Source organism: Apteryx mantelli, chromosome 2 (genome assembly GCF_036417845.1).
Source record: "Apteryx mantelli isolate bAptMan1 chromosome 2, bAptMan1.hap1, whole genome shotgun sequence".
Classification (NCBI taxonomy): domain Eukaryota; kingdom Metazoa; phylum Chordata; class Aves; order Apterygiformes; family Apterygidae; genus Apteryx; species Apteryx mantelli.
Window position 1 is genome coordinate 39970074 of NC_089979.1, and position 24109 is coordinate 39994182.

Here is a 24109-nt window from a genome sequence, read left to right on the forward strand (position 1 = left end):
CTCAAGTCTAGTACCTTTGACGATATTAATAAATGTTCAGAATCACCTGACATAGGTCAATTTAAATAATCCAAATTAGAATAAACTACTTCAAAGTCCATTATAGCAACCAAGTTTCCGTTACGTCAACTTGGCCATCAAGTCTGTTATGGATCCAGACATTACTACTTTTATCTATTGTTAAAAGTAAATATTCAAAACATTACAAATCAGTAGCAGACAATATATTGCAGCTGCAATAAGTAAACTCCACACCAAACAACACAGCTTCTATGACCTTTTAAAGTCGAAATACATGCGTTTGAACTGACTCCTCATAATACCAAAAGCACCTTCCACAACTCGCTACCCAACCTGATCAACATCCAGGATTTGCTCTCATCCTGACCCTATGGAGACAAGTATGTTGTGAGGGGTTTTGTTCTAGCGGGAAGTTGGGGTTTTCTGGGTATTTCAGAACAGGTTTGCTATTTACATATCTAAGAAAAAAAACCAAACCCAGTAACTCCCATCTAAACTTAAAAATTGAGACAGATGTTGAGGCCATACAATCAATAACAGAAAAAAGAATGAAAACATTTTGAAAGCATTCCTAATTTGGTTACTTCGTACATACAGTACTGATTTGGGCTTAGATTATAAACACCGCATTAATAAGGATTCATAAATTTCTAGCTTAACATCAAGCATTTAAATCTTTGAAATACAAATTTTTAAAAGGGTAATATTTAATTCTTCATGATATGACATGCAATCAAAATTTGTTATCTTTATACTCATCATTTTTAAAATGTTTTAATGCTAGCTCATTTTGAATTAAAGCCTTTCAATAAATATTAAAATTCATTTGTAGGAGGAAGTAGTACAGTTTCACAGATGGGTTTTATGATATCTTCGTAGGCTCAAAAGTTATGATTACAGCCAATTTTTGAAGCATGCAGCTGGTGGAATTAGAACAGAGATAACTTAAATAGTTGTCAGTATGTTCATTCTTAAGTATTGCCAAATTTTGAAAAGTCTTAATTCCTCCAAATTATACTTTTCATATTTATGTATTACATGCCCACAGTAAAGTTTCACTTTGAAACACAAGATATTTTCAACAATGTTTCATATCACAGATTGCAAATTATCTTAAATGTCACGTATGACTTGGTCAACATTTTTCTGTATTTTCTTTTTGGTTACAACTTCAAAAAAAAAAGTTCAAATCTCAGATTTTGCTCTCAAGTGTATTAAAACCTATTTTTAAAAGATTCTCAACTTCAGTGTTTAATGAAACATTCAGAACAGGTATGAGATCAAAAAAGCTTTTGCAATAAGAATTTTTCATTCAAAATTTTCATTTAAACAGAACATTACTAAAGCAAAATGGACGACAGAGTTCAGCTTTCTAACATTTGTACCAGTTTTTCCATTTCTGTACTAGTATTTCATGTATGCAAGCAGAACGCAATTTCTATGTAGAACACAAGAGTTAATGCAATTATAACCCATTCATTTTGTAGGCAGATCAGTGTTAATTAACCAAGCTAATTTGTAAAAGGATAGATAAAAGTTGCACCTTATAAGCCAAAGCAGATGTTTTAACTTATAGTTTTAATATAGCAATCAAAGAAAATTCCAAATACTGTACAGTGAAGTGTAGTATAGTACACTATATACTGTTATAATACACTATTGTTACATTACAGATAAAAAAAATCAAATATAATTAGTACAGCAATCACAAATAAAACAAACCAAACTGTGCTGGATAACAGCCAGTGCTGTGAAGATGGTATAATTTCTATGCTAATTTATTTTTATTTCAACATGTAAAGCACTTACTGTTTAAAAAGATTTGTTTTCTAAATATATACACTATCAATTCTTATTTATACATTTTAAATAGCATTCCCTCCTAAAAGTGCACTCTTTCATTTCTTGGCAATAATCCTCATTAAAAGTAAAATAATTCTGAAAATACCAATCACATTTCAACCTTTTATTGCTCAACCACAGGCATAAGGGCTCAGAGGGAATCCTGCATTCTACAGATCTTAAGCAACTTCTTGAATTTTAAGAGGCTAAACTGATATCCACAAGCAAAACAAAGAAACCACTTACTGTTATGTTTTTTTAAGAGAAGGATCAACTTCATATTATTATTTTACAAAAGCACGTAGATTCCACTATTTGAAAAATAGGAGCCAAATAAATGTAGAGATAACAGTGGCATCTTCTTTAGTCATTCATTTTGAATACAGTTCAGGTGAAGCATAGCTCTCCTGACTGTAAGCATATTATGAATTTTATTACCTGACATTTTCAGCACATTGGAAAAAAAAAACCAGGAAGCAACTCTGCAAACCTTGTAATGGTGACAACAGATTCTACTTTTAGAAAGATTTTAAGTTTAGCACTTCGGTCTTGAAAACACGCCTGTTGTACAGGGTTGTTAGCATACAGACTTGGGGCACTCTAACTCTGTGAAGCTGCTAGAGTATCCTCTCGGAGGCAACATCTAAACAAGGTTTCTATAAACACAGCCTTACCTAAATACAGCCTTGTAAAGGTCTGTTTAATGTTTATATTTGATATGCGGAAGTTTTAAAACCATAGAACAACTCAACCACACAAATACACAAAGAGAGGACCACCTTTAATTCCCCCAGTGATCAGATCAGAAGATGTTCTAGTCCATATTTTGTATCTAGTAAAAGACTAGTAACTTTTAAGGGAGTCAGAAAACCAACAATATACATTGATGTTTTGTGCCTATGAGAGTGAAGATGCTCCAAATATTTTTATATTATTTGTAAAGCTGCTATCTCTTTTCATTCACTGAAATTGAAACAGGGAACAAGTAGTATCAAAAAGATGCTATAGTCAGCCTTACTAATCAGGCAGCTGTTTTAAGCTAAAATCTTGCATTTGGCTGGAAAACTGATCTGTTCTCCTGAGGTTTCCCATATACGTATTGAGAATCTAGCTGTTCACCCATTCTTTCTCCTTTCTTTGCACTGGGCCCATATTTTCAGTAATCACCTCTCATTTAGGTTACATGCATTAAGCCATAGTGAAGTTTAGGATTTTCAAGTAAGTTAAGTCTTCTTTGTCATGAAAACTGCGTAGAAGGTGGCTGGTGCTAGACAAGAAAGTAACCACGGCAGGCACTCAGAAGAAATTAGATCCACAGTCTAAGTCCACAGAGGCAATTCTGCAGCAAGAAATTGGTTTTCTTGAAAAAAGGTATAGATCACTCTTGACACCATTTGAGAAGTCACGGGGGCTTTGCCTCCACAACGACAGCTGACATCCTCCCTACCCATGTACCCCGCCACCATTTTCCTGACTCGACAGGACGATCTTGCAAGCACATGTGCGCTCGAAAGACAGGCACATGGATCTACCTCAATGTACATATGCGTCCACTGATGGCAACCAAATGAAACATCTGTTCAAACCAGCACTTCAGTGTTCTTTATTTCACTTCTCCTGTAGTTAAACATCTCTCTGGCATGTAGATGAAGTTTAGCCTCACATAAGAGTACCAAAAGCCACCTTTCTCAAAAAAAAAATATTTTTTTTAATATTTAAATGCATGAGAAATCTATGTGAAATAAGAACACTGCAAAGAAATATGCGCAATCCTACATTACACCAGAGGCATTCACATCAGTGGAGCTGGTAATTTTATCAGCATTTTACTATTCCTATTTCAGCCTGATCTACATGATTTGAGTGGATCCCAGGTATGATACTAATGAGGAGTCAAAAACCAGAAATAGATGCAGATAATAGCTCTATTTATATAAGGCAGAAAACATCAAATTACTGCTGGAATGGAAAGTGTGTCAAAATTCAACCAAGCCTTTCTCTTTACACAGTAAAAGGCACACACAAACCTCTGTTGTCTTAGCAGAAAGGCAAGAAAGAGGTAAGTTTCCTCTCCTGGAGTAAGGAGGATGTGCAACAAGTATTTCAATTTATTTCAAACTTAAAATTCTCTCACACACACTGCCCATATTTGTTCAGCTGAGAAAGTCTTCTCCTTTTGCTAAAGAAAATTTTAAAAATGTCTAAGCAATAGCTATCTTGTCTGAAATGTAAGAGACACAGGTGATTCCTCCCCCCTTAGCCTCCGCTCACTTCAACTCCTTCGCGGGAGCATGCCACTGCTAACTTTTCTAATACCTCATACTGTGACAAAGCACAAGCCTCTACTTAACATTTTATGTATAGAAGTAGCCTTCAGATGGCTGGACTGATGCATGGGAGACTATGCATGTTTTCAGCAGTCATGGCAGGCTTCCAGCTGCTGCCCAGGCATCCTGTTTCGCACTGAATGAACGCTGCCAGTCGCTCAATGCAACAGCAAGGTCAGCTTTAGTGTGCCAAATTCCTCCACACATCCCAAGCTTCCAGACTGCAAACTCACCGGTTAGCAACTGGAGGTCTTAAACATTTTCATTTATTTGTGAAAAGGTGATTCTTCCGTTTTACCCATAAGTAGTGCACTAAATCATTAAATATTTATTCCCACTCCATAAAAAGTTAACCAACAGAGGAATTTTAATTTCCTTTGACAAAATGGGGGCTATTCTTTAAGTGACTTGCTTCAGTTAATTTTCCATACAAAAATAAATCCTCCCTCATGGGACATTTCATCATACTAATGCTTAGAACTGTTTAAGTGATTAGAAGTGTAAAAAGTGAGGAGACTTGTCTGAATACAAACATTTACAATACAAACAACATTTGTGAACTGATAAAAATCCACATGTGCACAAACACAGACTTCAATATTTAAATGCTCTGAATTCCTTTGAAGCTGTATTAACATCTTTCATCCACTCAATGTTATTTTACCATTAGAGGAAACAACAATAGTGCACTTAAAATATGCCTATGAAGGTAGGAAGCAAAGTGCAATATCAGATAAACACTCCATCTGTAGGGAGCAAGCACAACGGCTGCTCTTAAGAACTAGCACTGCACGTCCAATGAACACGCTACTTAAGTGGATACCAGCTGTATAGTAACTGACTGACGCAGGAAACCTGCATCACAAACTGAAGTGAAGCTAATAGTAGTGGGTAGTCTTATAGACACTGAAACAGCATATATTCCTTGTTTCCATGGAGTTAAAGAGTGAGCTTCCAAAAGCTCAGCTATCACTGAACCCTTTAGGATAATGTATGTTACAGAGCAATTTCCTTCCAATAAATTGTTAGTTAATCTGCTCAGAAGAGGACAGCTACTATTTAACTCTTGCCATTACTGACCAATGCTAGTAATCAAAGTCTTTTTAAAAAAATAAATGGATTTGCTATTGAACATTTGTTGTTTCTTCCACTTGCCAACTTCTCTCTTGTAGTTGTATTAAAAGTTGCACGACACCTGACCAGCTCAGTATTCTGGAGCAAATACAAACATGCTATCACTTACTAACAAAGCACCAAAACGGCTGTGTTGGCTCAGAGAGCCAGCGTAACCACACCACATTCACTTTATCTTCATCATACACTAAGTAGCCTTTTTTTCTTAACTTGCTGAGACTGACAATATGCAGAAATTAGAGAGTTCACTATAGTTACACTTATTCCAAGATTTCTGACAAGCGCATACAGTTGTATGAATGAAAAAGTTTTTAAATCGGAGGAAGTGCCAGCATGGTATAATCAAAGTTTTGTATATGCTGCATTATAAAACTTAGCACACAGTTTAATTTGAGTTGCTTTCGGAAATTTATGTATCATTCATGTGTATAGTATACTTTTGAGTGGGATTAAATGTCTGGGACAGGATTAACTTTGTCATGTTTCTAGTTTTGCCTGTTCTAACCTTTCCAGTAACCTTGAACTAGCATGGTAAGAACCTCACATGAGCTTAATCTTAAGACTTTTAAGGAATTACAAATTACAAAGAACTTTCAATAACCCACAGTTACAGCAGATATTCATCTCAGTGCATTTTCTATTAACTAATTTACAGGTAACAGAGCCAGCCTGGGCAGCAGTATGGTAATATTGAAAGCTATTGCCAATCACACACTTGCTTATCATGCACTGAATAAAATGATATAATCTTTGACATACATACAAGATTTAATAACTAATCACTTTGTGTGGCCCAGCCAATAAACATTACATTTGAATAGTAATTTCTTCTACCCTTATTAGATTTTAACCTATCAAGAGTGATCCATTGGCTCAGTTGCATTAGTGATTTCTGCATCTTGACTATCCATCTCCTCAAGCTCCTCAACAGAATTTCCCTTTTGTGCTTTAGACCTTGCAGGGAATGCTGTTCCCACAGAATTCACCATGTTACCATCAGTTGATTCGGTATTCAAGTGTTCAGTGCCACCTGGCGCAGAAAATGATTCGGACAACCCAGCCTGAAAGCTCCCAGTTTTAGCAGTTAAACTCACTGCCTCTACTTTTCTTTGAGATAGATCAACTGATGCTGACTGCTCTGTATTCTGATCCCGCAAGTGTCTATCCATTGAAGCCTGAATAGAAGAGACCATTTCCTGCAACTTTTTTCTCTGTGCCTCAATCAAAGTAGGGTCAAGCTGCCTGCTGTCTCTCATTGTCACAACTCCAGGAGCTATTCGGATAAGCTCACTGTTACCAGAAGCAGCTGTGAATATAGAAGGCTCAATTTTAGCAGAAGGACTGAAGTCCGTTTCTGTGCTATGCTTTCTTAAAAGTGGTGTTTCCCTGACTCTTTGATCATGTTGTTGACTACTAGATGCAGTTCCTAGAGAATGGCCCTTTCCTTGAAATGCAGTTATGTTATGTAGTTGTTCAGACTTCTTTTTCACTACTCCACCACTACCCAGCTTCAGCATTCCATGAGAAGGACTTGCTTCCCTGCTTCTTGAAGTAGCTTCTGCTCGTACTTGACTTAAGGCCTCTTTAACCAAGTCTTCAACATCAGGACCAATAGGAAAGTGCCCAGCAGCATCCACACACAGCTCTAATCTATCTTCTGCTGCATTGTACACAAAGTTTTTACCAGGCAGATGTGGAAAAGTACAGTGCTTGCCATCAGCCAAACCTATAAAGATAGAGAAAGTTATTCAAAATGCCAACATATTTCAAGACATGCTCAGAATACACAATAATTGCTGTCTTTAAATGTAGTGCATCAAATTTGTAGAAACACACAGTGAATTTTTTTTACTGTGCAAGGAAAAAAAAAAAAAGTCAGGCTTGTATACCATATGATGCCAACTCAGTATACCCCTAAGGATTTTCTACTTTCTATGGCGATTTTAAGAAACCCACAAGATTGCAGTATTACTAGATAAAACACCCACCTTGGCAGGACTTGCAGTTCTAGCACAACAGAAGTTAAAGAAACAGTATATATTTGCAGCAAGTCAAAGCAGGCTAACCCTGCCCCCCGACCCAGCCAAAAAAACCCACACAGAACTGCCACTGAGTAAGTTGCAAATCACAATATATCTGGAGAAGTACTGTTTAAGACCACTTCCACACTGGTTAGAGTTGTAGTAGGATTTTGGTGCATACAGTCATCATTGGACCTGAAAATTTTCAAAGTTGCTATTTATTTTCTTCTCAAAGAGAAAATGTTGCTGGAGAAACAAAACAGTGTTTCAAGCTTATGATGCTTAGTGGTCCTAGGAGATTATACATATAAATATATAGTAATAATATAAAATATTACACTTACAAAACAAACACAATGCATAACATTTTTGATCTGATGTTTGTTTCATTGTCCCACTTATGATTTTATAGATCTACTAAAATTGAGAGTTTGCTAGGCAAATTTAAGTTCTGAAGCTGTTCTGTGTCAAAAAGGGGCAACATCTAGTTTTCCAGTTTATTGCTGTGAAATACAAAATAACTCCTTTAACTCTGTCCCATACAGGCTGCAGCAGAAGCAGTAAGGTATCATTTCAGTGATGACAGCCTTCTGTGAGTTAAAAGTTATACGCAGATGAAAACTTGGCTGCAACAGCTCTTTTCACTTCAGTTCTAGCAGCTATGCAATAAGAGCTACAAGAAACACAAAAATACTTTGCAAAAGTTCCAAGAATAGACAAATTCATGGGGTTTCTTCATATACTCTCACAATTCTTGAAGAAAAATACCAGAAATTATACTAAAGGGAAAAAACATGGCAATCAAACACTATTTCTATGTTATCAAATAAAATTGAATCAAAACAAATATTCTAAGCATCAAAAAGAGCTTGTTCAGATAATCTGAAATGTTATTAAACAGCTTTTACACTGATGAACTAAGACTCTCTAATAAGTGATCAGTCTGACTCATCCTCCATAGCTGCTTCTTCACACACCTCTATAGCTGCAGAGAATCTACACATGAGATTTTCTTTATTTTCACAAGAACTTCAGACATTCAGCTCCTTTCGTTGTATATCCAGGGAACTGATAATCAATCAGCTAAAATGTACCACAGAGTAAAATTTAACCCCAAACACTCATCTGTCTAACCAATCCTGAAGAACTTAAAATTAACTACAAAATTTACCAACTCAAACTTCTTTTGTAAAAGAGAGAGCTGTAAGAGCTTCAATGATAAACCAATAAATGTTGCCTTTGAAAATGCAGTCCTGGAATCCTGAAATCTCAAACAAGATCTACCGCATCTATTTTCAAGTGATTAACAGTAGCCTGATAGAAAGCTTTGTTCCACATGGCCAGTATATTTGCATTATTATATGAACTAATACAAATATGTAAGGAGCTTCTTTAACTGAAAAAAACTAGTTATATCATTGCACCCTGTAATTGTTTGACATGGAAATTTGGTAGTACATACAATTTAAAACCATAAAAGTATGTTAATGTTGAAACTGTAATTCTACCTACCAAGACACAAGTCATGTAAAGTACCTGCACACAAGGAAATACAGTAATGTTCAACTACAAAAGGTTATCTCCCACAGCCTTAGTCTTACGTTGTCAGTTGGCAAAAGTGACTTTTAAGCCAGGCATTTTCTATGAGTTAATGTCCAGCTGGACTAAAAATCTCTTGGATTCATTTCAGGCTCTCGGCTCTAGCTAGTCTTTAATCAGTCCAAAATGTCCTTTCCACCAGGCACTGTTTAAGTTAATTCACTTGCCACAAAAAAATACACCAGTCTTTACTGTATAAGCATAGTAAATGAAAGAAAACTAAAAGGAAACAGATCTGCTACTTGCATGCCTCATCTATTACCCAAGATAATAATTCAGAGAGAGGCAGTGGTCATTAGAGTATCCCACATATTTTAATTATTTTATAATGTATGCTACAAAAGGACATTGGATTGCAAACAGACATGATGTGATAAAATACCCATTTCTAGATATCATCAAGGTTTAGCTAAAATTGATAGATCTACCTAAGAAGAAATCAAATAGTAAGAAAGCAACAGAGGAAGCATTACAGATGAATCCACAAGAGCTAAGTTATGAATGCAAAGACTTCAATTAAAAAAAAAAAAAAAAAAAAAAAAACTTTAAATGAGAAAACTGAATAGTACTCACTTCTCTAAAGAAACCTGCTGTTATTTCTTTGTAGACAATTTTTAAAGCAGTCTGAAAATCAAATATATTTTAACTGCCTGCTTGATTATTCAGCAGGTAGTCTGAGATAAGACATTTATTAAAACTACAAAGCAGGGATGGATAGCATTGCTTTTGAACAACAATCCTGAGTATATCAAAACAAAATTAACCAATCATTTAAATTTAAAACACACAGTACCCTAGTATAATACATCTACTAAGAAACACACTAGAAGCATGAACGTCAGTTTAGTGTTTTAAAGTATACATATATAACAGGAATAGATTCTATGATTTTCACTTTGTTTGACCTTTTCAGTAAAAAAAAAAAAAATTCATTTGACTTATTGAACCTGTTTGTATAGGTCAGAAGTTTAAATGGAGATATATAGCTGTAGAGAATATTTCAGAAAAAAGATTTAAGTTCTAATCAATTAGTCTGATTCACTAGTCTCAGAAGAAGTTCTGAGAGAGCATAAGGAGCTGAACAGTATTATGAAAATGAAAAATATATCATGGTAATAAAATTATATATTTAAGCTTGTGATAAGCGACTCAACACCAACTTACAATTTTAAAGATTCAAAAACAGAGAAATGAAAGGAGGAAAAAAATACCTGTGGTTTTCTTCATTATGCTGTAGAATACTCCACCTTGCTGAAACAATTGAGGGAGCCCCTTTGCATAAGACCAAACATCTTCTCCTGTAAAAATCAAACACAATCATTAGAATTAAACAGTTCTAGTTTAACATTATAAACAATGACTGAAAGTGTAATTCCTTAAATTAAAAGTTGAATTCTCACTGTATCATATGCACTTAAGAATTTAAATCCATATTGAAAATTAATAGACCAGGAGCTCAGGCCTTTGAGAAACTTCCAGGAGAACATACCACAGCCTGCAGTCAAATAACTTGTGCGTTCCAGTACAAAGGTTCCCAAATTTGATTTGCTCCAAGCTGCAGCTCCTACTTCTTTGCCAGGCCATGCACACAAGTCTCCATTCCCCCATCACACACCTTCATATTAAAACTAGGAAATGACTGCCACTCCTCCAAAATTCAAGCACACATCCTTGTATATTAAAACTTCAATTCTATATCCCTACACCTTCCCGCAAATCGGGTCTCTATTTCAGGCCTTCACTCACCCCAGCGTTACCTGCTCTGTCCCTGCTCAGGCTCCAAACGGGAAGCCAAAAGCTCACAACTGACCACTTTCCCGCAGCGGAAACCGTGAACAGAACAACATGGAAATGCAGGAGGAGACGCTATACTTAGCGGAAAGTTACTGCTGATTTTTAGAGACGATGTCTATGAGGACGGCGAGCCCATGGCTCAGGCTGTTGCCCGTGCTGTCAGTTACTAGAAATCATGGCACTTAGCACACAGGCGAGTAATTACACAAGCCCGTCTCCACGCAGGTACTGGCTGGCTGCAGCACCCCTAACTGCTGCACAGCAGCTGTAGCCTGCAGTTCAGATACGGCTCTCCACACAGGCAGCTGCGGAGGAGCTGTGTCTGCACAAACCTAGAAAGGAAACACCAACTCCACAACCCCAGAAGCCCTGTAAAATTGGCATTTTTCAAAGATGTCAAAAATGGCATCAAAACGTGACATCTTTAAATGCTGCTGAGTGGGGAAAAAATCCTAGACTATGTAAAGAACGAACAGCAGAAACCCTGGGCTATAATGACAGGAGATAAGTGACCTAACAGAGCACCTGCCAAGTCAGTTAAGATCCCCGTTTTTATTTCTCATCATCTTTTCCTCATTTTGCTAATCACTACCTGCTTCATAGAAATGACATGTGATAGAGCTGACAAAATGCTGTGAACAAAAAGTGCTAGTAGTTCCAATCTTCTGATACAGAAACAATTATTGGGCACATGAATTTTCCAAAAAAGTTGTTTTTCCCTCTTTGTATCAAACATTCAGGGGAAATATTACAAGACTTTAAATAGAAATTGTACCCTTCTTTATGCATTAAATCTCAACAGCCATCTCTCCCAATTTTCTAATAGAAATTGGAGAATGCAAATCATCAACTAAAGAAATAAGTTAACTGGATGCATTTACTACTTAGAGAGATGGCTGGAATGTATGAATATTTCTTTGCTTCCTGTAAGAGCAAAATGAAAGTAAAAAGTTATTTTTAATAGCTTCCACCAACTGACTATACTGCACACCTAAGGCCCTGCTTGCATTTCTTTGCTGCATATCCCATAAGGTACCTGCAGCTCCTGTCCTATCCCACCCACGCCAAGTGAGCTTTGCATGCCACCTTAGGCTTCGAAAGCCTTCAAGGCACTCTCCAGCTTTCCCGGCAGGCAAGGGCCCCCGCACGCTCCCTGGTCCCCCGCCCTCCTGCCAGCGGCCTTCTGTCCGTCCGCTCCAGGCCCTATTCGAGCCCCCGTTCTCTTACTTCATCACAAGTCGTGGCTATCTTCAAACCTCTGTGAAGCTCCTTTGCCATCTCTTGCCTCCCATTTTCCATTCCCATTATTCTCACCAACACTGTCTCTCTGCCTCTCCAGGAGAGAAGTAACTCAGGATAGGTCTTTTACAATAGATGCTATTAATGGCAGCAACTACTTTTTTTCATGTATAATCAACTGCAGAGACAATGTGCACAGTGAAGGTGATATAAGTGATGCCCGCAAAAAATGATTGAAAGGGGCTCCATTTCCCTCCTCTTTATACTGCCTTCAGCCGGTTTCTGTAATCTTCATCGGAATAACTGCCCACAAACATCTGAAACAGTTCCCCCAAAATAGGAATGACTGCACATAAACTTCAGAGAACTGCCAAAAAGCTGAGTTTAGAGCTTTGCCTTACGATCAGCAAACGAAATGGCTTATACCAGAATACTTTTTCTTTCATCTTTTTTTTTTTTTTAAATAGTCAGTTAGGTCCTTACAAAGCCATAGTTCAACAATACAAAGGACACTGCATAAGCAGTTCCTACTGTCAAGCTCCACTTTGCAACCTGAGCAGGAGCAAACAACTCAGGGTTAAGGGGTGGGTGGGGAACCAGAGCAGAGAACCCAACCATCTAAGGAAGAGCAAGAGGGCACAAAGAGACTTAGTATTAAAAAATTTAACGCTAACCCCCAATGGACCTTTACAAAAAAAAGCACAAATAATCAGACACTTCACATTGGTAAAGTGCATTAATGCCTCTTTATATATATATATATTTTTTTTAATTGTGCTCCTAAACCTACATTTTAAGTCCCCTCTTTACCACATATCCAAAATCTCAGTGATCATTTTAACAAGTGAGAAAAATCTTTTAGGTTTCACTTTTGTTTTTCACCAAGTTCTATTCAGTTTCATTTCCTTCTGCCTACATATTGGGCACAACCTTGCTTAAGTTGATAATACTATCAGGAGGCCTTTATGACTTTATGCTTTTCCCATTTATAATAGAGAGTCTGAATATGCTTTTCCCATTTTTAATAGAGTCTGAAAATATTCGTTTTGCTATTAGAATAAAGGGGATTTTACTATTTTTAAAGGCCTAGATTGCATGTAAAATCAAATATCTTAACAGTAATCTACAAATCAACAGCTAGTGTTATCAACATTGTAAGATGTATAGTTTATTTACAGTAAGGGAAGGCATAAAAGAAAATATTCCCCACCAACTGGCCCAGGTAAGATGTTATTAAATCAAGATGAAATATACTTCAGACCTCATGCCTTACTGCAGCTTAAATTTAAAGTATATAAATGCTATACAACTATTTTAACAAATAATTATACGTTTTAAGAAAATCAGGTTATTTTAATTATTTTGTTAAGTTACATTTAATTATTTTTATTATCCTGCAGTTATCTGAGCAGATGGAAGAAAAATATACCAGTTCATTTCTCTGGCATTTTTGACTACGTAAGTTACAACTAAAGAGCTAAGTGGTACATCACTTAGGAAACAGTTAAAAAATACACACCCCTTTTACAGAAATAAAAAAACTAAAAAGTCAAGAGGTATTTCATGCCTTTTTCAGCTTTATTTTTCTTTTCTATAAGGAACAGTGCATCTTTATCATCTATTTTGCCTTTAGACATTCTAGAGAGAGGAGACCTACATAATCTGACTCACTTTAAACGTTATCCCATTAAAGCAAATATGTTCTGGTTCATTCCATTCACTTGCATACAGCGTTCACAGAATTGGCCAAGCACCAAAATGACAGACTGTCGTGGTCAACAGAAGTTCACTTTCCAGGAAGAACACCCAGGTGACAAACCAGCTACTCTTCTTTCTTATTTTCCATGATCAACTGCAGAAGGAAGTCTTGTCTTTTGACTATCCTGACCACCTCCGTCTAGTAACTTGCTAATCAATCTGAAGCTCCTCTCCAGCTCTCACTGACCCCACTTTAAAAAAAAAAAAAGACCATTCGCTTTTCCTCCCCACTATTGCCACAATCTTCCCTCTCTTTCAAACAGCTGCATGCCAGGAGGGAACTGGCTGCTGCTCATACCCTTTGTCATGCTGTTGCTATTTCCTAAGGGGTTTGCCAGAACGTGTGTTCTGAAACACCCCAGAATTTACCTTCTGAAACACACATCTCTCTACACGCCGGCTCCAGAGCATCATTGCTGCTGCTCTTCATTTTCCGCAAAGCAGCAGCAAGCTGAAGTCTCCCTGATGGTTTTAATACTGTCCACAAGAATCAAAATAACCACTACACTGGTAACTAAAAGCATATAACCTGCAGGCTGCTGAAGCCTGGGGAAGCCACAGCCAGCAGCCACACAGTGGCTATTTCTAGACTCCTATAGCATCGCATTTAAGAGTCCATTCATATCTGAAGGGTTGCCTTCCCTCCCACAAGAGGGGCACCAGGCTTTTAGAAAAAAAACACAGTTTTACAGATTAATGGCATTCTCCACGGAACGATTCCCTGTTTGCTCCAGGCATGATTTTTCAAGCCCTGCACCAGAGAAGCATCTTTGTTTAAACAGCCTTTTATGCAACACCACAAGGACTACATGGTAACAGAAAGGTATGGAGACAAGGGCTTACAAAACAAAAGCATCAGCCACTGAAAGAAACACAGACTACGCTGTTTTGATAAAGAGGTCTCAGACTGGGACACCACAGGAAAAACAGTTACAGCCAGACATTCCCAGACCAGAGTAACTAGTGTGCGAGATTCAACTAAACTGCGTTTGAAGTTTACACATTTTTGTTCCTACTTGGGTTTTATTGTTTGTTTTGTTTTCCTAGGATGGGAATAACACATTCACAGGTCACAAGCTAATTTACATGATTATTTAGTCAGATTATACGTAGTGTCTTGAGGGGGTTTTAATCAAAGAGATGCTCGCTATGCTATTTCCACCGCAATGCACACTCCCTCAGACCAGCCTTCAGCATGGCAGTATCAGGTACGGACAGAAATGAAGCACATCCCACCACAAGCAGGTCTCCTACACTGTTGAAGAAGAGCAGGTGCAGACTAACCTACGCCAGGGAAGGCCAAAGACCATCACTCCATAAATCAGAAAGGACATACAGAAGTGCAAAACAAATTGAAAGCTCAACTAAAACACAGGGTACATTGAACTACAGTTGGCTTAAAAACAAGTTGTTTAAATCCAAGTAAACCCTAGTATCAATTAATATATTTAATTTAAATCTGGCTATTTTGATTTCATTTGCACTGACAAATTCACTGATGCAAAATGAACTGATCAAAATAGGTTCATGCTTGGCTTACAAGTAGCCAAAGTGGTTTTGCATTGGTGTAATTAAGTTTTAACTATGTTAATGTAAAATTATTTTTTTAATCATTTCCTTACACAATCCTGTATTTTTTAGAAAAAAAAGGGAGAAAACTATGAAAATTACACATAATACATTAAGCAGTCCAGAAATTACAGTATCTGATTCCACAAGGCTTAAGTTATATACATAAAAATTAAAGAACATGGTATAAAACGTCAATGAGTTAACTTACTGAGATCACCAGAAAAGAGAAATTCTAGTAACTGAAATATGAAAGGAGCGTAAGTTCAGCCTGCGGGAGCCCCTATATGAAAGAAAAGCTTTCAAGCATCTAGAATGAATAGCTATAGATCTTCCAAAACAAACTGCCACTATGGACATTAAAAAAAAAAAAAAAAAAAAATCTGGTCTGGTCCAGACAGGATCCTTCCTCCACACATCCCAATATTGTTAACAGAAAATATAGAGTTACAGCAAGTGTGTGCAGGATAAGAGACAGGCAGATTCTCAAAACTTTGCAGCTCTACTTTACCAGTAGAGAAATGCAGTTAAGAAACTCCAAGGCTTCTTTAATGTTAACCATATCACCTCGAGGCACTGTCATCCCCAAATTCTTAAGTTTTCAACAGTCTCCAGAGAAACTGCAAAGACTTACGAAGTTTCTTACAATTTGTTTCTCCATTGATACATAACAACTGTAAGTAGTCAACTGTCTAGATTTCTTCTGCAAGTATCTTTGAAGGAAAATATAGCCTTGATGAGAAAAATGACTACATAAAAATAACATCTTATTCAGTAGCTGCGTAATTTGTTATAACTGGTTGGTTTAGCAATTGCTGCCACTTTTACTTCTATTAGTAATGCAAAACAGGTACAGTCAGAGAAGGGCGAGGTAAATTCTGTTCTAACCTGTGCTTCAAAAGCAGAGTCTATAACAATGAGTCAAAACTCAAAAATTGATTCTTGAATATCAGATCAGCTCAAGGTTTATAAATACCTGAAAAAACTAGAAACTTTAATGCTGAAGTCACTAAATACTTTTAAAGCACTTCAGAGGGGGTTTTTTGTAAGCCAGTAACTGTATTTTCAAGGGTATTCCTGAAAACAGGAAAACGCTCTTTTAGGCTTCATCTTAATTTTAAGACAGCTTATAAACCTAACCTTTTCCTGAACTTTTGGACTGTAGCATAAATGCCAGCATGATGAGGTGGCTAGTGCTTCAACATGCTATCTTGCAGGAGATATGGGAGTAAACAATCAGGCTTGGAAAAAAAAAAAAAATCAAAGTTCTGCATTAGGAACTTCTGGCATATCATTCTGTGATTATGTAATTGTTGTGTTTCTAAAACATCACATGCTTTATCCATACCAAATCCCTCACGCAAAGCAGAAGATTCCCACAAAAAACCTCTAAGCATTACTATTCTACTTGTTCATGCAGCTAAATGTATCATAATTAGTGTTCTACTTCCTGTGAGTAAGCAGTAAGAATTGTGAAACTTAATGATTAAGAAAAACCATTTCAGCATAGCACACTGAAAAATTCTAGGAAAAAAACAAACAAAAAATAGCACAAGAAAAGCTATCTTTTGTCAGTCACCAGATTAACGCATTTAGTTATCCAAAGAGATTGGAGTACAAATGAAGGTCCAAGTCTCCTGAATCCAAATATGAAAATAAAAAAGCAAAGGAAAAAACCAAAGCAGCTGAGAAAAGTCCTTTCTTCTTGAATTATTAACAGTACTTCAGATTTACATGACTGACAATTTACAAGCATAGATGTGCTATACCTATGTTTGGGATTCAAACATGTTTAGCTTCTTTCAGTTTCTCCTCTGCTTGTATCCTGAAATACTACTCTTCAGTGTCTTAAAAAGACGTGGTCTTCATCCCCTTCTCATGCCTGCTCTGAATGTATTTCCTGTAACTTGAGGGTCATGCAGAAAGAGAGGGAGCATGTAGCTCACACACACATCAGCTGTGCACTTGATGTGAGGCTGGAGAAACAAATCATGAACAGACAGAAAGGGAAGAGGTTGATGCAACAACTCCTGTTCAGAAATCATTAAAAGGAGGACTTCATAGAAATGAAGGAACAAGGACCTCATATGCACATTTAAAAAGTCACAAAATACAACAAATCCCTGATGGTATGGTAACTGTTCTAACAGAGGAATAAAGAAGCCAACCTTCTCCATGTTTAAGGCAAAAAAATGAGATGTACATAATTACATTTTGTAAGAACGTATCTTCTACTTAAAATATACAATTTTAAAATACAACATGAAGTTATCCTTACCCATCAGTGTTGCTAGAAGACACAGAGAATACATCTCCTTATCAACGTGCTCTTGCAGTTCCTTCGATGAGATTTTACTAGTCACAGCAACATCTTCATGCTTCACAGCATGGGCTGAGTGGGCTGAAGTAGACTGACTGCCTTCTTCTTTACCTTTCAGAATTTCTATAGCAATTCTATCACCATGTTGCAAAGGAACAGGTTCATTTTCCATGCCTTCTTTGGGAGGCAGAAGCTCTTTAGGAGGAAAGCCATAGCGAATACACTGCAAATATGGAGGAATGTTAAATTCTCTAGCTATGTTTTCCTGTAGTTCCAGGTATGTGGTTGTGCACTTCAGGGTAAGCATTGACTGCCTCCCATCATTTGTCGTTATCCGAATTTTCTTTTCTTTTGTCGAAGTTGGAGAATAAGGGGTTTTTGTTGGTGTAGCAGGAGCAGATGATGGCCCATCTCGAACAGCCCCAGGAGAAACAGTCCTAGGTTGCCCTTTATGATCTTGTTTTAATTTTTCACTTTTCCGTTTCTGCATTACAGAAGCCTGGTCTGCTACGTTCTGTTGAATAGTTCTTTCAGTTTTACTCATATTTAACTCCTCCTTGTGCAAAGTTTTTGTCTTCTGTCCCGTCAGAATAATTTTGGTTGGAAGTTGTGACTCTAGCTCTTGTCCTTGCTGCACATCATCAGCTCTTTGAGCATGAGCACCATCAATATTTACAGGGGTATAATCATCAGGGTTCTTTTTGGCAGTTTGATGCAATATTGTATTGACAACTTTTTGAACAAGAATCTCACTACCAAATTCGCCAGGGAAGTGTTTGGTAACAAGTTTCATTGCAACGTCATACACATTGCTGTTCAAAGATGTATCACTTTCATACTGGAACCAATAGACTGTCTCTCTCACCACTCTTCCACCCCACTCTAGAGTAATAGGAAAAGCTTCAGGGAGATTATCATATTCTTTACCTTCCCAATAGTGTTTGAATCCACAGCCACATTTGCCACCTGTAGATCTAGTATTAGTTCTGTCTCCATCCAAATATAAAACAGATCCATCTTCTCTGACACGACGCACTAAGTTACTGTGACACCAATTACAAGCAGTCAAACTACTTAGGCTATAGTCTGGTACCAGCACATCCTTTGCAGGGTTGTAAGAGCACACCAGACTGTTCAAGGGAAAACTGTAGTTTTTGTCAGGCCTTAGCTGACCATGGGTACTTTTTGCCAGATTATATAGTTTTCCCCCTGGAGCCAGCCACTCTGGAGGGACATGATGCTCTGAAAGAGCCCCACAGATTAGACATCTATGAAGACGGTTGTCCACCACCGCTTTTTTGGCAGCTGCAGTTACCTCTTCAGGTTGAACTCCTATCACACCAGTCCTTCTGTAGAAATACTGATGTACATCGGCTACAAGACTGGGATGAATACCGTGTTTACTCATGAAAACCTCCTCCATTGCAGCAACAAGCCTCATCAAGTACTTATCTTGCAAGCTTCTGTCTCCTCCAATAACACAACCACCATCGTCTTCTAACTTGATGTACTTTTTGATGAGGTCCTGAGGAACTCCCCAAGCTTTAGGAAGTAGCTTCCTAGGCAGTTTAGGTAAAGCAGCACCTTTTATTCCAACTAGAGGAATATAATGATTACGTCCTGAGCTACTCCATGCAATGCAGATCGGTTTGTTCAGCATGCCATCTTTTCCCATGCATTTCTCGAGGGGTATCAGCCCAGGAAGGAATGTAGCTGAATAATCTCCAGAACTTCGCATTCCGCTCAACGAATCCAGCAGGATTATAGGCCGGTGAAGCACATTGGCCAAACCAAAGATATGAATATTTCTAAGGCCCATTGGCACACCTTCTGGAGGAACAAACAAAGGGTCACATTCATTGATAATGTCCTCCCATTCTGCTGCATCAATAAAATCATGGAACAAGGCCTTGTAGTGACTCAGATTCTCCTCAAAATGCTTCTTGAGATTCTCTCGCAGAGCATGCCAGAACAGCTCCCTGCCAACAAGTGCCCGTGAGACTGCATGAACCAGGCAGTGGCCATCTCCATCCACATGGACAGGAATGAGGCACTCTTGACTGTTGTTGGCCTTCTTGATGTCTTCCAGAGTGTCGTGCAGGTAGATGAGGCTGCCAGAGCGGTCCTTTCCATACCCAATGGTTTCAACGTGCTCCGGCTCAATGAGGAAGGCGCGGTCGCCTAAGAGGGAACAGTCGAAGATGTCACCCTGGTTCATCTCAGTAAGGAGCTTGGCTTTGCCCGTTTGCTTATCCATGCCGTAGCGGGCCAGGATGGGGGCCAGAAGCTTGCAGTGGTAGTTGGAGAGGCCCATGACTTTGACGAGCTCAGTGTTCCTGCGGGGGGGCCCGGCGCCGCTGACACCCAGCAGTGCGCTCCGCAGCAGGTTGTGCAGCACCAGGTCGGGGTCCGTCACCTCCTCCACAGCCAGCAGCTGCCGCTGCTCGTGGCGCTGCCCGCAGTCGGTGCACTCGATGCTGCCACTGCTCTGCGGCCCATGGGCCGGGAAGAACAGCCGCGCCTGGCATTTGGGGTCGGGGCAGGTGCCCGAGAAGATGCGCCGGTCCCGCTTCTTGGAGGCGGCCGGAGGCGGCGGCTGCGGCTGCTGCTGAGGAGACGGGGGCGGCGGCGGCGGCGGCGGCTGCTGCTGCTGCTGAGGCTGGGACATCGCTCCGCTCTGGCCGGGCTTCACCCCCACCCCGCGCTCCTCCGCCCTCACAGGCTCATCCCCCTCGCCCCGGCTGACGCCCGCCGCCTGACAGACGCCGCCGCCGCCGCCGCCGCCGGGGTCGTCCGCCGAGCGCCCGTCCGCCGAGCGCGCCCCTCTCCCGCTCCGCGCCCCCTCCCCCGCCGGCCACCCCCAGCAAACGCGGAAGCCGGCGGCACCGCTGCTTACTGCCTCTTCGCTGCTTTAGCCGTTGCCCGCAACGCAACGGCCTCACTTCCACGCTGACGCGCAGGCGCGGCGCCGCACGGGCATTCGGGAGTTGTAGTCTTCTGCGCCGCGAAGGCCCAGCTGGGAAAACGAGAGGGGAGCGTCCCGAGGACTACAAGGACCGTGAAGCAACGCGGCAGGAGGCGGGAGCAGGGTGGAGAGAGCCGGGCCGGCTGTGCTGCCCCGCAGCGTTTCTGGGAATTATAGTCTTTTCCTCGGTGGGCTGCCGAGGAGGGGAGCCGAAAGGGACACACTTAGCACGCTTTGCAAGCGCTTGTTGCGCTTCCTGTTGTAGGGTGTGGGGGAAGGGCACTGCACCGTGTGACACCCACACATATATATTCCTCTTCTCCCCACCACAAGTGTGAACCCTGAAACAGGGCTTCCCTCCCTTTCACCTGTGCCTTTCTCCTGTCCCCGGGCAGAGACCAGGAGGAGTAACGCAGCCCACAGCCCCCAAAGCGGAGGGGACTTGGCGCCGCCCCAGCAGAGCGGCCATGAGGCCCTCCTTGGATGGGGTCGCTCCATCCCCCAGCCCCAGTCGCCACCATCTCACAGCCCTGCCTGGCCGAGCTCCAAAAGTTGCCATGGACAAGGGATTGTGCCATGGATAAGGGATGATGCTGTGGATAAGGGATGCCCGGGCAGGGGCAGAGCAGGGGCCAGGCCATGGCTGTGGTACGCCCAGGGCCCATCCTCGGTGCCCCACAGTGCCAGCAGCCAGCAGCAACAGCCAAGCTACTCCGGCACCTTAAACATGGCCTCAAGGCAAGGGCTTCCCGGCATGGGGGTTTTTGGACAGTCCTTCAGGAGCGCAGCCGCCCAGCAAGGGCGCCTGGCAGGCAGGGACGCAGGACTGACCCCTTAGCGCTGCCGCGCAGAACGAGGCCTGGCACAGGTCGCGCCGTGCTCATGTTGGAGGCAGTGCCACACGCGCTCTTTGAACCCCCCAGGGGTTTCGGAGTTCTAGTCACCTTCAGCAGGGTTTCCTTATCCTAGCCGCTCCGCTCGGCTGCTTCTCAAGGGGGCGAGCTATCTGCACGGCTGTGTTTCCCGGCTGCTGGCCACTGATAGTGCCAAAATAAGACAAGAGAGACTCGAGAGCAAGTTGTTAATACAAGCAATCCTTTCTGCCAGTCTTAGGTACACAGATAACGAGGTATTTACATTATCTCCAGTGGCCATCTGAAATGATATTTCACAAAAATGAAAGCGAGCGTTCACAACTTGCAACCTGATTGCTGTGGGCTGGCAGGATATTCATGCGGGGATATCAAGAAGGGTTACTCTCGGCTCGCATTTCTTTTAATTCTCTCAAAACCATTTCAGATACAGATTTATCCTTTAATAAGGGAAAACAAAAGCTGAACTTCTGGAGGACAAGATAGCACCTCACTGAGGTTGCCATACCATACAGTATTGCCAAATACCACAGTAATCCAGCCCTATGAATTAAAGGACAAAAACAGCCACCTTCTCCCACCTCCATCATCCCAATTCCACAAAACAAATAGCTGATGTTAATATCCTGACGCCTTATTTATTCTATACTCAACAGATTTACATTTAGACAGAATAAAAATAAGAGCAAATGTATTTTGTTTATACTTTCCAATACAAAGAGTGGCTTTCATTTTCATTAATACATGAAAAGTAATTTATGCAGCTGACATTTAAATGACAAAGATTCAGATGATTAATACATACAGAAAAAATCTGCTTGTATGCCTTATCACAGACTTATGGGGAAAAAAAGGCTTCAGGCCTGGTCATATGACAGACTGAGCACTTCTACTTTCCAATGACTTCAGTGGTGCCATGCATGTTCATTACATCTCAGTTACAATAATTTTTCCAACATAGTAAAATATATATATATATATGTATGTACATGTATATGTGTATATATGTATTCCACAGTTTAATTTTTTATCTGATCTTTCAAAATCTGGGACAGGTTTGAAGAGAAAAAGGCGGAAATTATGAGACAGACTTTCATTCTTGCCTTCTACTCTACTAATTGTTCTACTAATTGTTATTTGTGTGTATGACAGTATGGTAGCAGCATCACAAGCGACATAATCTTGCCAATGCGCTTTGTACTTAAGAATAAATAGACAGCCTACGCCCATTCATTCCTTAGTCTTACCTTCATAAGTAACAAAAACGCAGTAAGAAATGAAAATAGGGACACCTCTGTCCACTGTGGAAACTGTATAGCCACTATAGAGTATGAAGTGAGCATCAGATGGTGACAATCCTGTTCTAGCCTCACCTACATTTCAAAAGAATGCCTGAGAAATTTTCTGTAACACTGTCAATCTCTGGAGCCATCCACTTTTTCATATATGGGAAATAAACATTTCTGTCATTGTTTAATAAGTACTTTAAATTAAATAAATAGGTGGCAGCCTGGTAAAATAGCTAGCTTTCATTATCAAAACTGACAGAAATTGTGATGTTTTATTTACTTCTCTAGCCAGATGTTTTTATGAAAGCACTTGATAAAATATGACTGTAAAGTCAAAAAAAGATCTCTTTCATATTCCCCCCTTTTTTTTTTTTACTGATAAATGATATTCAGTAGAGGAATCTAGCTTTACTCTGACTTGACCCTAATTAACATGAAAGTTATGGATAAATCACATTTGTAAGTATTCCGGCTATATGCAGGCTTACCATCATGATTGATTGCCCAAGCAATTTCTGCAACAATAAACTTTCATTACAGAATCTTTGATAAAAATCAAAATTCTCTGGCAAGCTAATGATTTATGCAAATTAGATGCATATTTATTTACAAGCGTTATACTCTATATCTGGCAAACAGGATAAGGAAGTTCTCTGTTATGTCACTGAATACAGGGCAAACAAGTAACAAAACCTTTAAGGATGCTTAAGGGAAAATTCAGGCAATATAGTATCTGTCTTGTATTAGATTTCATGTAGAAGTGTAGCAATGAGTCCTATGAGTGATCAGAGCAATAACTACACCATTTTCAAAGGCAATGTGAAGAGCAACATCACAGTCAGGAAATGTAGCATTATTTTCAAATTTACTTGAAGATCACACTTATTACAAATTGAAGTTTATTTACGTTGGCTCAGAAACGTGTTTAATTATCAGCAACAGGATGTATCTGAGCCTGTGCTGCTTTGCAGATGAGAACTGAGCAGTGCCAGCAAAATACCCAGATGCTCACTTCAGGCCCAGGATGCAAAATCTAAAATTTTAGGTTTGATCTTTGTCCAGTGTCTTCCCTCTCTTCCTTGCCATTCTCCCTCAGGAAATGGGTCATTCCCAGGCTCATTTCTTTGGAAGCCTTTGGAAAAGCAATGATAGAAGTTTCCTGTTAAGAAGCAGCTAAACAGAAAGAAAAGTTTTGTGCAGCGTGCCAAAGACCAGACCGTGATGAACTGGGGGATGTTCTGGTTTGTCAGGAAGTGAAAGTTATTATCACCCTTCAGCTACAACTCTTCACATGGCAGCATGCTTTCAATACCATGAGTTATGGAGAAAGGATAGCTGAATGTCTTGTGGTATATTTAT

General features: G+C 39.7%; 1 protein-coding gene across 1 annotated transcript; it reads right to left on the reverse strand.

The window, feature by feature from the left end:
- Positions 1–1580: 1580 nt before the first annotated feature.
- On the reverse strand, positions 1581–20292 carry VCPIP1 (valosin containing protein interacting protein 1). The gene is made up of 3 exons (XM_013942802.2): positions 17583–20292; positions 10156–10242; positions 1581–7050 (listed from the first exon to the last, which is right to left on the reverse strand). The coding sequence occupies exons 1-3, from the start codon at positions 20290–20292 to the stop codon at positions 6179–6181; spliced, it is 3669 nt and encodes a 1222-aa protein (XP_013798256.2). The 3' UTR covers positions 1581–6178.
- Between the last annotated feature and the right edge of the window lie 3817 nt (positions 20293–24109).